Genomic DNA, 14,241 nt, shown 5'->3' with positions numbered 1-14,241 from the left:
TCCATACTGGGATGCCTATATTTGATTACCATGTCTTGCCTAAAGCATGGAGAGATAATTGTTATTACACCCATTCAGTTATCAATACACAAATGAAGATATAGACACACAACTCTATAAAAGACTGGATGTTAAAAGGAAAGGAGCGATAATGCCCTTCACTTACAACTTCAGGACTTCAGGTTAGGGTTTACAGACACATTTAGGACACTGATGGAAAACCCCAAATGGTATTGCTATGGAAAAAAGTTTTCTTCAAAGGCTTGTGTGTTTTTTTTTTTTTCTTCTGAGCCTGGCTGTGTCAGAAACCGGCCCTCGGCGTTCCCCTACTCTTCAATATAGTGAGCACATTCACACATGCATAACTTCAGCACACTGTCTATAAAACTAATCGTCCTGTCAAAGAAAACCTTTAATGAGCTATTAGAGAGATGTGTTGAATTACAGGAAATTAGCCGTTAATAAAAAGGAATGAACTGTTTATGTATCACATTAGGTAGAGTACCGTAAAAAAGTGAAAAGCAGAAGTGAAAAGTATGTGCTTCAGAATGAGACTAAGAAAGAGTGAGGGTGAAACACAGCAGTTATTCACAGTGTTGTTATATCTAACCAGCTGTCCGAGTACGTATGTGACGAGAAAATAGCATATCACCTGTGACAAACAGGTGAAAAAACTAGTCCATCAGTCCTGTCCTTCCCGACTGATCTGCTGTTGTCAAACTGCCAAGATCCTTTGTTAAACTGTAACCATTGCCTACACAGTATTACCCACAGCCTTGACTGTGGGAAGAGAGTCTTCTTCCTTTATGTCATTCCTTTCTGAAAAGGTCATTGAACTCTGTTGTTGAGTCAATCTTTCTTGAATAATGCTTGTTTGAGAGGATGAAGCCTACTTTCATTTTTTTACATACGACCACACGCAGGAAGAGTACAGATGTTGCATTATTGCTTTACTACAGGAAATGTTGAAAAAGAAAAGTTACATAGACATAAGTAATTCTTCCTGGTCACTTTGTAAACTTATAGGCACCGTGTGCATATTGTTTCTATTATATTGTATTTTTACCTGCTTTTTTGTACAATACATCCACCCCATATTCTGTACATGTCCACACTTATAGGCACCGTGTGCATATTGTTTCTATTATATTGTATTTTTATCTGCTTTTTTTTTAGTTCCTGCTATGTGTGCTTCTTTCTCTGTACTACCATGCAGTACCACTGCAAATTTCTCCACATGCGAGATAAATAAAGGGATATCTTATCTTATATCTTATCTTATCTTAAAATCAATTCAGGCAGGTAAATGATTTGTAGATAGCCGATATAAAAGTTAAAGAGCTTTATTCAATTCAGACGGGTAGAATGACCACATGTTGGCCAGATGCAGCTGGCTGTTGTTGTTGCTTTAATGAAGTGAACACCAAATAGCCCCGCCACCACACACGTTTAGAGTGAACTAAGGCTGGGACTTAATAAAACATTTGAAAATAGAATACACCTTTAGCTGATAGCCTTTGAGTTTTATAGAGGGAAATCTTTTCTCATTCTAATTACATCTTTTTTTGTTAACCCCTTATGTTACACTTATTTCATTATTTGGTGTGGATGTTCTTTGTGATATTTCAGTTCTGCAGCTCTCGCCCTTTTTGGTGTCGAACGCACACATTCCTATTTTGACTTTTTCTTCAAATGCATCCACTGATTCATTGTTACGAGTCATGTCAGGTGAGCAATGAACTTGAGACATAAACAAGGAAGTCTGGCAATGTTTTGAAACAAGCCAACCAGCTCAATAAACTCAAAAAATTGCATTTCTGGGTTCTTTTAATGCAAACGACTATCTTTATCATGATACATATGCATTTTTAATTGTTTGTAACAGTCAAAAGGAGTGGTAAGTGATTTCGAATCAAAAGGTTGTGCTTTCTATAAAGGGAAACCCCGCGTCATAGTGCTCCACCCATTTATAGCATGCCTGAGCTCAGAAGGAAGTTGCTCATTTCAGTAAGAACCGGGCAGAAGGCAAGTCAAAGGCTACTGGCAGCTCTTCAGTCAAAACAATGGTAAGAGCATGTTTCACTGCTTTTCCTTCACGTTTCTCATCCAAAGCCTTTTTTTTTTAATGCAACATTGTAAGAAGGTTGCTGCTGTCAAGACTGATATCTTGCAACTATCAGAGAGGATGAGGGTGTAACATTTCTTGCTGTGTAAACTTGACTTAAGCAGCAGCCTGTGCATTCCTTGTCCCAACTTCCACAGAAAGAAAGCAGTTTAGCATGTCCTGGAATTAACATCCGTGTGTTTGAATCAGAATGTCAAAATGCATTTAAGCTGGATCTGACTTGTTTAAGTGATTTCAAATGCTGTGTGATTTCTTTTCAAATCTGTGTGTGAATGAGTGCATGACGACTGTATCAAGACAAAAGACAACTTTATAAATAGTTCTCGGCTGTGATTGGCGTAAAGGGATGATCTCACCTCACTGTCAGCTGTTGACACAATGACAAATAAGTGAAACTGCGAGAGGAAAGGAAAAGAAGGCTTCCGGTTTTGATGTTGCACATTTGATCCCTATGTCAGGTGTTACCCACTCTACAAATAAATGAACCACAACATACACGCTGAATGAATTGGACACATGTAGGAGCAGCATTTACTTCTGTAGCTTACATGACGATTGCTTACCTGACAGGTCTTGATAAATCACTACCTCACGTGTCCTGTGAGGGATTCCCATACAAGTCGTTATTACAGATGCTGGTGAAGTAATGCACAGAATGTGTGACACAGTCATAGTCACAGATTGTGTTATGAAGCATAGGTGCTTAAAGATCATAGGCTAAAAAATATTCATTTTGAATTTATTGTATTGCACCACCAAGTCATTATCACTCAGAAGAAAATCCCCTTTCCTTTCTAAACACAATTGGAAGTCACCATTCAATGACTACACTGTGACTCAGAAGCACAACAGGGTGTGTCCTCAGACACTGATACTAGGTTTGAGTGAGAGTTCTTCAAGTCGTGTGAAAACTCCCATCAGTTGAAAATGATGCCAAGGCATGTTGCAATGCTAGCTGTTTGTCCTGGGGGTTATTTTGAATCAGTAAATCTATGAATGCTACCTCTATTGTCCACTATCCTGAAATATATATCGAACTTGTACATCTCAATAAGTCATAGTGTTTGCTTTGGGAATTCCCTCTGATGTTGTTTCTGCTTTGCAAACATTGCTGATATCAGCCACCTCTGCATGGATGTTTCCACTTAACATCCTCTTTTTTCCCCCTACACATTGTTTCTACTTTTTTATTGCTGCACTGTTGTAACTGTAAAGTTTTACTTACAAATCATTTTTGTCCAGTGGTAGTTTTTAGTTTTAAGTGCCTAAAACATTTTGGGATTTGTGAAATGAATCCTCTTCTGCTTACCCTGTGACACCACAAACTGGCAACCAGCGTGATCCAGATGTACTCGGTTTTCATTTGGGAATGCCCTGATAGTAGTGTGTCGAACTGCGACAGACTGACAGCTTTCAAAGACAGTTGTAGGCCTGGCGTGGGTAGTTTTTTTCACAATTGATCAGTTCGGTCTTGTTACCAACCGAAACTAAACGTCCTTGAGTACTAAAAACTGTGTGTGTGTGCGTGTGCGTGTGCGTGTGCGTGTGCGTGTGCGTGTGTGCGTGGGCGTTGTATACCTGGAGAAGCGAGAGTGACAAGTTCATGGACCTGGTACAGAGTGCTCTGTGTCCCTCTTATCTCATGATCTCAAGTGTTTTCTTGCAGGTGTTTTATGTTATTCAAACTGAGAGTAGCATTGCAGCTCAGTTAGCAAATATCTTTTACAAATACCTCCCACACAGCGATGACTTCCGCAGCAGTTTGAGCGACAGTAGCTCATGTGTTGCCAGCCTTCACTCCCCGTGTTCACCCTGTTGTCGGTTCACTTCTTTATCTTCCTTATGATAGATGAATGGCAGACCCTTGGGAATTCCCTTACAGGAGTGTTTGAGATCTAGATCTAGCACCTACTAATAACTGTGTTGTTATAAAGATGTAAAGTCAAATCCCTTCATCTGTCACTGATCACGAAGTCATGGCTGATTGGAGTATTATAAAAGACATTATCGTTGATACACATTATTCTTTCACTTTTTGGTATCTATGATGCCACATAAAATCTTCTGTACCTTTGTGCCTCGATGCAAATACATACTGAGTGTGTTCTTTCCGAATGGAATATCATACGTACGTACAACTCAAGATAGACTGTGAAGAAACGGTCCGGGGATTTAATTAGGATTTAGTTTATTTATACAATATATGACTTTAAGTGGCAATGTGGGGTTGTGTTATTTTGTGCGGTTGTGCAAAATCACCACCATCTTTCCAGAACGGTAACCTGAGTGCAATCTTTTTTCTTTTTTTTCCAGAGCCATTTACTAAATTTCAGAACAGTTAACCTGCTGAACTAACCTGTCAAACAAATGTACTTCTTCATTTTTGCGTGCCTTATGAAGCCAGTCAATGAAAATACTCTTATTCAGAATAAGAGAAAAAATAAATAAATCCTGCTATTTTCACAATTTATTTCAATTTTTTCAACAGGCTTCAAGGATCAACCATAACTACTTCCTGTAAGTAGCCATACTCTTATTGTCTGTTACATCCTGCTGACTATAACAAAATAGAAGGACTCATTAGTCAGTAGTAATGATTTCAGGTACAATCACCATGATTTACTGAATATATCTGGGTGGAGTCATTATTATGTTTTCAAGAAAAACCTTTTGTCCATAGTAGTTAGGATTACAGTTTATGTAGGTAAGATTGTTATTATGTTAGATGTAGTTATAATTGATATGATGACTTGAATGAACTATTCTAGCTTAACAATGAAGTACTGTATTGATCAGAGGGGAGAACTAAATAAGATGTACAAGTTTCAGGCTTGTCCCTCTAAACATATGCATCATACCATCAAGCCTGAAAAAAGGATCAAATGAGATAAAGATCACTTTTCTGGAAATATTATTCTGTTCACAGTTTCAAAACATGACTCATTTATTTAATCTTTTGTAGTTTTGTGGTGAGAATTCTATGATGAAATGTTCTGTGAACTTTGTGAATTCACAAAAGAAACTTGGCAAACCACGTTAAGAGGCTTTCCAGTAATAAAAACTTCTGACAGGACCTTGTGTTGTGTGCTATAGAAACAAAACTATGAAATGTGATTTTAGTTTTATTTGCGGCTTGTGACAAAGGGCACTGTTCTCGGCTGTGTCTGGGAAAAGTGCCATATTTTTCCTTCTCATTCTGGATGACATATTGTGCGATAAAGCTGTCTGTACTCGACTGTAACACTCCTCTCTTATCTCTCCAGAAAGTGCAAACTTTCCCCTCGACTGCTGATTGTGGTTTTGGGTTTGATCAGACCCTTTTCTGTGACAGGTAAGAGGTCCTCTGATATCAGTTCATCATCCATCTTCATTGTGGATTCACAGGAAAAGAAGTTCTATATATTCTCACCAGCCACTTACAATTTTACACATGATCTGCTGTGATCCTGGACAACGACTGTGCCACAAATCTTGCCTTTTCCAAATTAATGTTTAGGGTTGTTTCAGATTGTCAGTGAAGGGCATTTCTAAGATGTCTTTGCCTATACGCTAATACACTAATTCACTCTATTGGTTAAATAGTGTAGTTTCATACCAATTATATGTCTCTGTGCAAACAAAGGTGAACCCGTTGCTGTAAATTCAGTCACCTAACTCATATTGCTATTGCAATTTTACCCATTCTAATTTATGACATGTATTATGCTCATTCACACGATGCAAAATTTTGATTTCTTTTCTATTACCATTAATCAATAAATCTTGAGACATTACACTCCTGAACATACAATATATAGTGGATTCACTTTTATTTGTACTACCCCCGAGCAGATGATGTTTTCATATCTCTATTTTACAGCTATAACACAGGAATATCCCATACTGTAGTCAATGCGGTAGAAATACAGATACTCATGCCGATGTTAAACCTGTTCAGATTTAACATAGGCATGAGTAAGCCAACACTTTTCCCCTTCCTCTTTTTGAGCAAGTAAGAATACATACCTCATTTTTGTTTCCCTAAATTTAGCAGTTCAGGCCTGCCCCTGTTTTTTCTCTCTTTCTCAGAACAATCGCTGTAATAGAGCATAGCAGAGTTAAAAAAAAAAAAGAAAAGCGACAAAAAAATTTCCAGACTAAGCCTGTGAATAAACTGAAAATAAAACAAACGAAAGACTTCGATGATTTCCTAAAGAGGATATCACATCTAAGGTGACAGTAAAGAGCAGATCTGTGGGATCCCTGTACGTTTCTTACAATCTCCCACATGGAAAACATAAATAGGTACACTACATGTAATACCCACACACAAAAAAAAGGTAATAACTACATTTAACCTTAAGTGTCTCTTTTTAAACAAACCTAAACAGAATCCCTTGTAATCACTTTCTGATGAAATAACAAAGTTTATCCCAGTATGCTCTAACACTTTGCTTTCTTGTTTCTTTCAGAATGTGCCACACATTCGATTGAGATCCGAGAGGAAGTTGGAGGAAATGCGACATTTTACTGTACGAATGATACGCAAAAGCCAATTAAGCTGATGTATTTCCAAAAGGGTGACACATTCGTAAATGGATTTCATTCTTTAAAGATTATACCAAATGAAATCTGGCAAAATACAAGACTGGATCGCAAAGCGTTTGCTGTACACATGTACAACCTGAACGTCTCACATGAAGGGGACTACAATTGTCATATTGGATTTTTTGGGACTGAACCCATTATGTCGGTTCCTATAAGTCTTCGGCTCACAGGTATGAATACATTTTTCTACAACTTTCCACAGCTCTGAAGAGTTTCTCAATAACACGAGAAGTTGAAAATGTATTTTTCCATATCTTGAAATGGGTTAAATTATTGTTGTTGCAATTGTAATTATCTATTATTTTGCACTGCAATCAAACCATTGGACAAGAAAACAATCTGGTAGAGGTGGGCAGTTTTTAACAAGGCAAGTCAGTAGAGAAATATATCAATGAATTATTACTTTGTCTTATAATATAAATTAGAAACCCTGCATTTTGCAATATGTATTTAATCACTTTCGTGGCATATCCCAATAGGATCACGGCCATATGATGGTGGGATAGTTTGCATGCTCCGTGCTCCGAGACCATGTGCTGTAGGAGTTACATTCCGTCAACAACGGAAAGGAGTAGGACAGAGTATTACAGGGCAGTTGTCTTAACAATGTCAAAAGGACTATACAAACAAACATTATATAAATTTTATGAAAACAAGAAAATACCCTGGTAGAAAACTGAAATGTAAGGATGTGACAAAGATCTTACTCATTAAGAGAAGGGCCTCCTGAAATGATTTCACTGATGTTACAGTCCTGGGGAGTCAAGGAGTTTCAAAGTTTTGATGCACGCTTGGCCATTTCAGGCACTCAGTCAGAATCAAAGTGAAGAAGTAAAACAATTAAACGGTTGGTTGTTTTTTTTTTTGGACACATGATAGACCACAGAGGTAAATTGTTTTCCCTTTACGTTTCTCACAGCTCCTTACAGTAGGCCGTCGATCTCAAAGGACTGTAATGATGAAAGCCACAGTTGCCTGGTGCAGTGTCAGTCCCACAGTGGATACCCCAGTGCCAAGATGAAATGGAATGTACACGGGAGTGGGAGTAACAGCACTCAGATGTGGAGAAGTGTGAACAGCAGTGAGGTTTATAGTGAAACTACTTTGCTGTTGAACATCTCCAGCACTGCAGCCTTCAATTGTTCCAGCGGAGAGTTAAACATCAGCTGCTCCGTCAATGGCTCCACCTCCGACATCTTTACTATTTGTGAGTACTACTGTCAGGAAAGCTTGTGTCACGACTTTAAACTCTTGGTTTTAGGAAGTGTGAATTTCAATGGAAAGCCCTTGTTAGAATGTGTTTTTTGTTGTCATATGAACAAACGCCTTTTATAAGGACTTCCTGCAGTGTGTTGAAAATGTACTGATCCTGATGGTGATGAAACAATCTCGCTACACATATCACACAGCAATTCTGTTGAGAAAGAAAACTTTTATGGGAACAAGACTATTTGAGGCAGGGGTTTCAAACATATGGCCCGTGGGCCTGACCTTTCCCACCAACACGGTCTGAAGTTTAAAAATGACAAGAAACATGTAACTTTCCCCTTTAAAAGGAGAGAGTTGATTTTTTTTTTTGGTTTGTTGTTGTTGAAAAAAATTTACAAGTTATTTCGACATTTCACTGTAGTTCTACACCGGTGACATCATTTGAAATGGGATCAATTTGAAATTAGACTTCTTCTTTTTTCCCCGATTTTGTGAACAACATCTTGATGTAAAATTTTCTTTGCTCTAAAACAAATGGAAAAGTTGTGGTTGTTTGTAGATTTGTTTGGAGGTCATTACTGGGTCGACTGTCCACTCGGTCACATGGAGCTTGATCTGGCCCGAGTTGAAATGATTTTGATATGATGAAATTCCAATCACCAAATCCTTTTAGAAGAAAAGGACACAATATGACATTCCCAGTTCATCATAGCTTGTGACACAAGGCTGCTTGTTATCCAAAGAAACCTCAGGCAGTTATAAGGTTCTGGTTGATAGTTGTAAAAAATATGCCACTACAGCACTTTCCTGATAGTAAACATCTTTTTGACTCTGCAAAACATTTGTTTTCTCTCTGAAGGTGCTGCCCGAGTTCCACCGTGCTCTATCGCTATGGTGATAGTTGCAGGCTGTGGGTTGGGGTTAGTCCTCGTACTGGCATTTCTGTGGGTACTTTGCAAGAGGACAAGACAATCGAGTAAGGATGAAGCTGCGATATACACACACACTTCTGTATGCCAGTAGTAATCTACGTCGGGGGGGATGGGGTTTAATGTGGCAGAGAGCTTAGAAGGCAACAGCGAAACTGATGATCTGTGATTTTTGTAAGGGTGGTTCATTCGCCCACACTTTAAAAACCCCCTCACTGCAGTACGCCTTACCACAAAACCTGTGTTCCAGGAATATCAGCAGAAGACAACCCCCTGAAGGAACTGTCAATCAACAATGAGTAAGTGGGTGTTTATCATTCATGTTTACATAACAATCTCAATTCTTTCATTAGATCAGTGGTTCCCAACCTTTTTTTTGGGGGGACCAAAATCTTTATCACTGAAACTTCTGGAGCACGACCGTCGCCACATCCTGTACAATTACAAAAAAACCTAAACGAAACAAAAAATACCCCATGAAGGAACCTTATAACACACTTTATGTGAAATACAGCTTCTTAGTTGTATTCTGTGATGATGAGTTCCTTCTCTCTGAGGAGAAACTCTTTGGGATCTTGGGGTGCTTGGTGGACTGGTGCCACTTCACTTTGCCGTTTCAAACTTTCATTCGCCAATTTTTCGCTGCAAAAGAAGTACTCGGCTCTAATTTTGTCCACTGCTTCAATGAAGCCATATGTACAGTAACTCCCTTGGTTCGCTCTTTATTTTTGATGGATTCATCTTTCTCTTCAGACTGACGCTCCCCCATTTTTCTTCTCCCAATACTTACATTTTTAATGTAAACTCTTAAAATGAGTAGTTTTGAGACATAATCAAATGCAGACTCACTTATTCTTATGGCATTAAAAAACTGTTATACCCCTTAAAATCAAGTAGGTAGTGCAAACCCCCCACCCCACCCACCGACACTCCAATGAATCTTTGACGCCCCCCTTTGGTTGGGAATCACTGACAGATGCAGTAATCATGCACCATTATAGCCCAAAAAATGATTTTCTCACTTTTTTACGTTGAAAAAGTAGTCATACTGTAATACTCTCTGTGAGTACTCACTCATGCTCCTTTTCGTCAATATTGTTCTCTGGTATTTAGGGAAGGAAGGGCCCTCAATGGGACGTCTCCAGCTTCTTGATTTCGGAGCGAGTGGAAACCAACAGCTGACATTATCTTGAAAGGTCAACTGTTTCTGTATGTGAGACATACTGTGAAGTCTCACATTTGCATCCGGTATAGGCCGAGAATGACGAGCGTCCATGCAAAAGTGGTGATTCAACCACATCTCGGTGACACTTGACATTCAAGCGTTTGAGGAAGTGTTCAGAATTGAGCCACTTTGTGATGAAGGACACTGCGTCACTGACATGACAATGAGAGAATTGACTCTCTTCACAAAGAAGAGAGTTTTCCACCCGTGTGTGTTGAGAATGTGGTTATGAAATGGGCGAAAACTCCTCGCAGTAGTGTGAGCAGTAAGATAAAGGAGTTGGTACTTTGGTGAAATAGGTTCTTATATACAGTATACCTCACTGCAATGTGTTACACTAGTGACAAAAGTCACTTCTGACTTTTAGAAATTTATATACATATATATACAGTATATTACTGCTACTGCTGCTACACTTTCACTTTCTGAAGTGCTTTTATTCCTTCATTTAGTCTTTTTAATGTTCTGTTCTCGTCATTGTTTTTTTTGTTTTTTTTATAAACTCCTCAATTATGTAATGTCAGATAAATATTTACCGCTGTGAATCAAATGCTGAAAATCCCAAAATCTTTTTTTAAATTGTTCTTTTAAACTTGATATATTTATAAGATTGAGTAACAAATTACAAAGCGAATGCTGAGTGGAAAAATGTGTATTTGGTTCCCCCTTACCTTCCCAACAGTGTTTCTTTCATTTCTTTAAACTGTTGTACGTCCTGAACAAAAAGAAAAAGGAATTGATTGTGGATATAAGCTTTATGAAATACCTCTGATATTTTTTTAATTTTTTTTTACATTATGATGCCATAGTTTATTTGTGTCTGAAATTATCACATCAAAAACTGGAACACTGGATAGAAGTCATAATTAATTTTAAGTTATTGCCGACACTTTGTCATTTGTCCACGATGTCCAGTATCCCTTGTAATGTGCAATGTTGAATAAGGGCTGAAGGGCTGCTAATATGTATGTTCTTCTTCCTTTTGTTTGATAAATATTTATATGTTTGTTTGTTTTTTCTTCCTAAAGTGAATGTTGAACGTTACATGTTCCTTTTTTGAACGAGTTACATTAGGACTTTAGGTGAATAACCTCGTGGGAATTACAGAATCATTTCTGCTTTCATTTCCTGAAGTTGCACTGAATGCACTTTTTCAATAGAGGAACTTGCCTGCACCTTCTTGTATGTGAAGTCTTATATGTCATGTTTTTATTTCGTTCAATTCAAAATTTCCATGTTTTTTGTTTTTTTTTAATGTTTTCAGCTAAGCTTTAATGTATTTCTTTATTCTGTATTTCTTTAATTTCTTTAATTTCTTTGTAAAGCACTGTGAATTATTGCCTTCTGTTTGAATGGTGCTCTATAAACAAATGTGCCTTGCCTTAAATTTCATTCTCTCTTTTCCAAAACAACATATAAAACATGATCCTAGTGAGTGCTTAGTAATTGCAATGCAGCTTAACTGCCACTAGATGTAACCCCAACACCACACTGCATAAAGACAGCCACAGCCTATTGAGCCAGTAGTTTTTGTTTTTGTTTTTTGTTTTACAATATTTCGTTTGGAATAAGGCAAAGTAACTGCAACACCAGTAATTCAGCAATAATGCACTGTGAAATCTCTAATGCAGTTCCAATTTTCTGAAGTTTCCAAGAGTTGATTATCGTTTGATAGTGGAAATCTGCTGCCTGACTTTGTCCTATTCATAAATGATGGCTGATAATAATCCAACAGACCAAAAGAGCATTGGTGCGCAACCATTTGACACCAATTAGTTTGACTTCAAACTAATTGACGTGACGCCAGATGAATATGAATGAAACAAATGATACACTGACCCGCACAATGATGTCGACACAGCCAGTGTGTCACTGCAACAAGTAAATAATGCAGTACAGATTGCCAAACATCATAATCTAAAAGGTTTGTTATGCATGAGTTACTTTTCAATTCGCATTTTATTTGTATCGATAATTAGTAACTATTTAAAGCGTGACTATAGCTAATCCAAGTATTCCAGTAACTGAGTAACTCCGGTGCTATTCAAAACAGTGAATAGTTGCGAAAACTGTAATAACAGTGTCCACAAACTATGACAATTTAAATTAATCCTTTCCATAACTATTAAAATAAGTCCATTAATTGTCAAAACTGTAACTGTAATTAAGTACAGATTATCAGTACGTAGCGAAGTGACTCCAGTGAGTAACTTTAGCTGAATTTATTAAATAATTCAGTCTTCAGGCTGACCCACATCGTGCTGACAGCTCAACTCGTGGGACATTGCACTGAGTCCCTGAAACACTGAAAACACTGAAATAATACATTTTTGTGAAAACTTGTTAAGACGCCGGGTCTGATGATAGTGACCACAACTGTAATCAACTGTTCATTTTCAGTGTATTAGTACCTCAATTTGAAAGAGTAAAGAGTAACAATAACTATAATCAAGTCCTACTTTTCACTAACTATAACTGCAATGTGTATGCATGTTCTCATTTGTCCAAAAATAGAGGCCTTTTAAACTACCTGGGGTAAACTGGACGGATTAGATCATTAATTGCTTTGAGCTATAGCTATAATCAAGAAAAACATTTCCTGGAAGTAGTAAAGTAAGTCCAGAACAATTTTATGTGTTAGCAAGGAACCATGTACAGACTTCCAGTAAACAATAAAACAAACTTAATGAGTAATTCAGTCATTTCACTGACCCATACAGTGTCAGAGTAACACTACAATAATACACCTACACTATTAGCACACCATTAAGGCATCTCAGATTGGATGTGTAAGCAACTAACTATAACTGTAATCGACCCCAAATGTTCAGTTACTTGCACAACACTGATTGCAACATCTGAGTGCTACACTTAAGTACCGTGTCCGTGAGCCTGATCACGTTTGTCACGATCCGTCCCACAACAGCAACCTGATTTCCAACTGGCTTGAGAATGAAACAATGTTAATGTACTGTAGTCGGTACATGATGTGTATTCAGAGCAACGTGAGCGCTCCTCATTCACACAGAGACACATGATGTCACCTGGCAGAGAGAAGACGAGAAGCCCCGGTTCATTGAGGGAAAAGAGAAAAGGAAAATGCCCAGGAAGGAGGTAGAGGAGTAGATGGAAGAGGACACGGATCGCAAGAAAATAGGAGACGCCAGGGTCATTTTCTTATAAGTCCATGGGCCCGTTCACCTGACATTAACCTTCGTTTCGGGTGAGCTAATCACATGTGGCGAGTGTGAACAGGCACCAAAGCGTTTTCCCTCAAACCGCTTTCACACAGGCTTTGCAGTGTAAACATCATGTGTCGCAAGTGCGTCCTTAGATGGTGGCGTCACCTGAAAATATGTCATACATAAACGTCATCAGTGCATGTTGTCGTTACGATAATGTGCCGGTCTGAGCTTCACTCTCTCCAACTTTCCAAGGAAACTATGGAAAAGAGCACGGAAGAGATCGACATCATCGCCTTTGTCTGGGGACAGTCTGAGATAATAACTGCGCTGGGCCTTTTGACCGTTTAGCGGAAGTGACATAGTACAATGACATAGTACAATCCAAATTCTAGTGGCTAGTCCAAAACCCATGATACAGACAAGTGTAAACAATCTGTGTTAGGACTCGCGACATGTGATCGCATCACCTGAAATGCATGTTTACACCAGGTGGAAACGGGCCCCATGAGAGAGAAGACTTTCTGGATTGAGCAGAGATTACAAATATATTTGTCCAGCACTTTTGGTTGATGGGAGCGATCTATCAATTGCGCTGTCCAAATAATGGATCCTCAATGACCGCACATATCGGCCATATGCGCAAGCGTTGGTCGATTCTGCGGCGCTATAAATTAGGTTTAGGGAGCCTGATTGACGGATCTTCATGAAAATTTTGGATACATTTGCGCAGTGCAATCGGTAGATCGCCCAAAAGCACTTTACATATTCATTACAGCAAAATTTTCTTTTCCAATAAACATTTCTCTTTACTCCTTTTTTTTTCATTATACATGTTTCTTGCTCTACCCTTTTCCCTTTTCATGCATTTTATTCTCTGAAAACACGCTTTCTCTTTCATGTTTCCTCTCATGAGTCTCTGTGACAGGCTGTCAGTCCACGTCTGGGCCCAGTGTTTACATTGGGCAGCAGAGCAGCACCAGG

The 14,241-nt window shown here is 38.4% G+C and overlaps 1 protein-coding gene across 1 annotated transcript; it reads left to right on the top strand.

The window, feature by feature from the left end:
• The first annotated feature begins 2,003 nt into the window (after positions 1 to 2,003).
• LOC308107860 (uncharacterized protein) lies at positions 2,004 to 11,459 on the top strand. Its single transcript, XM_080460430.1, has 8 exons — positions 2,004 to 2,066; positions 4,614 to 4,642; positions 5,389 to 5,456; positions 6,577 to 6,882; positions 7,632 to 7,919; positions 8,781 to 8,897; positions 9,101 to 9,149; positions 9,964 to 11,459. The coding sequence occupies exons 1-8, from the start codon at positions 2,064 to 2,066 to the stop codon at positions 10,001 to 10,003; spliced, it is 900 nt and encodes a 299-aa protein (XP_080316556.1). The 5' UTR covers positions 2,004 to 2,063; the 3' UTR covers positions 10,004 to 11,459.
• The last annotated feature ends 2,782 nt before the right edge of the window (positions 11,460 to 14,241 follow it).

This window comes from Lipophrys pholis, assembly GCF_963383615.2.
Source record: "Lipophrys pholis genome assembly, chromosome: 3".
NCBI classification, from domain to species: Eukaryota; Metazoa; Chordata; class Actinopteri; order Blenniiformes; family Blenniidae; genus Lipophrys; species Lipophrys pholis.
Note: the sequence above shows the minus strand (reverse complement) of the source record. Positions and strands in the feature narration are given on the sequence as shown.

Coding starts and splice junctions, on each gene's coding strand:
- LOC308107860 (XM_080460430.1), top strand. Junction 6,883..7,631: donor TATAAGTCTTCGGCTCACAG/GTATGAATACAT, acceptor CGTTTCTCACAG/CTCCTTACAGTAGGCCGTCG. Junction 7,920..8,780: donor CTCCGACATCTTTACTATTT/GTGAGTACTACT, acceptor TTCTCTCTGAAG/GTGCTGCCCGAGTTCCACCG.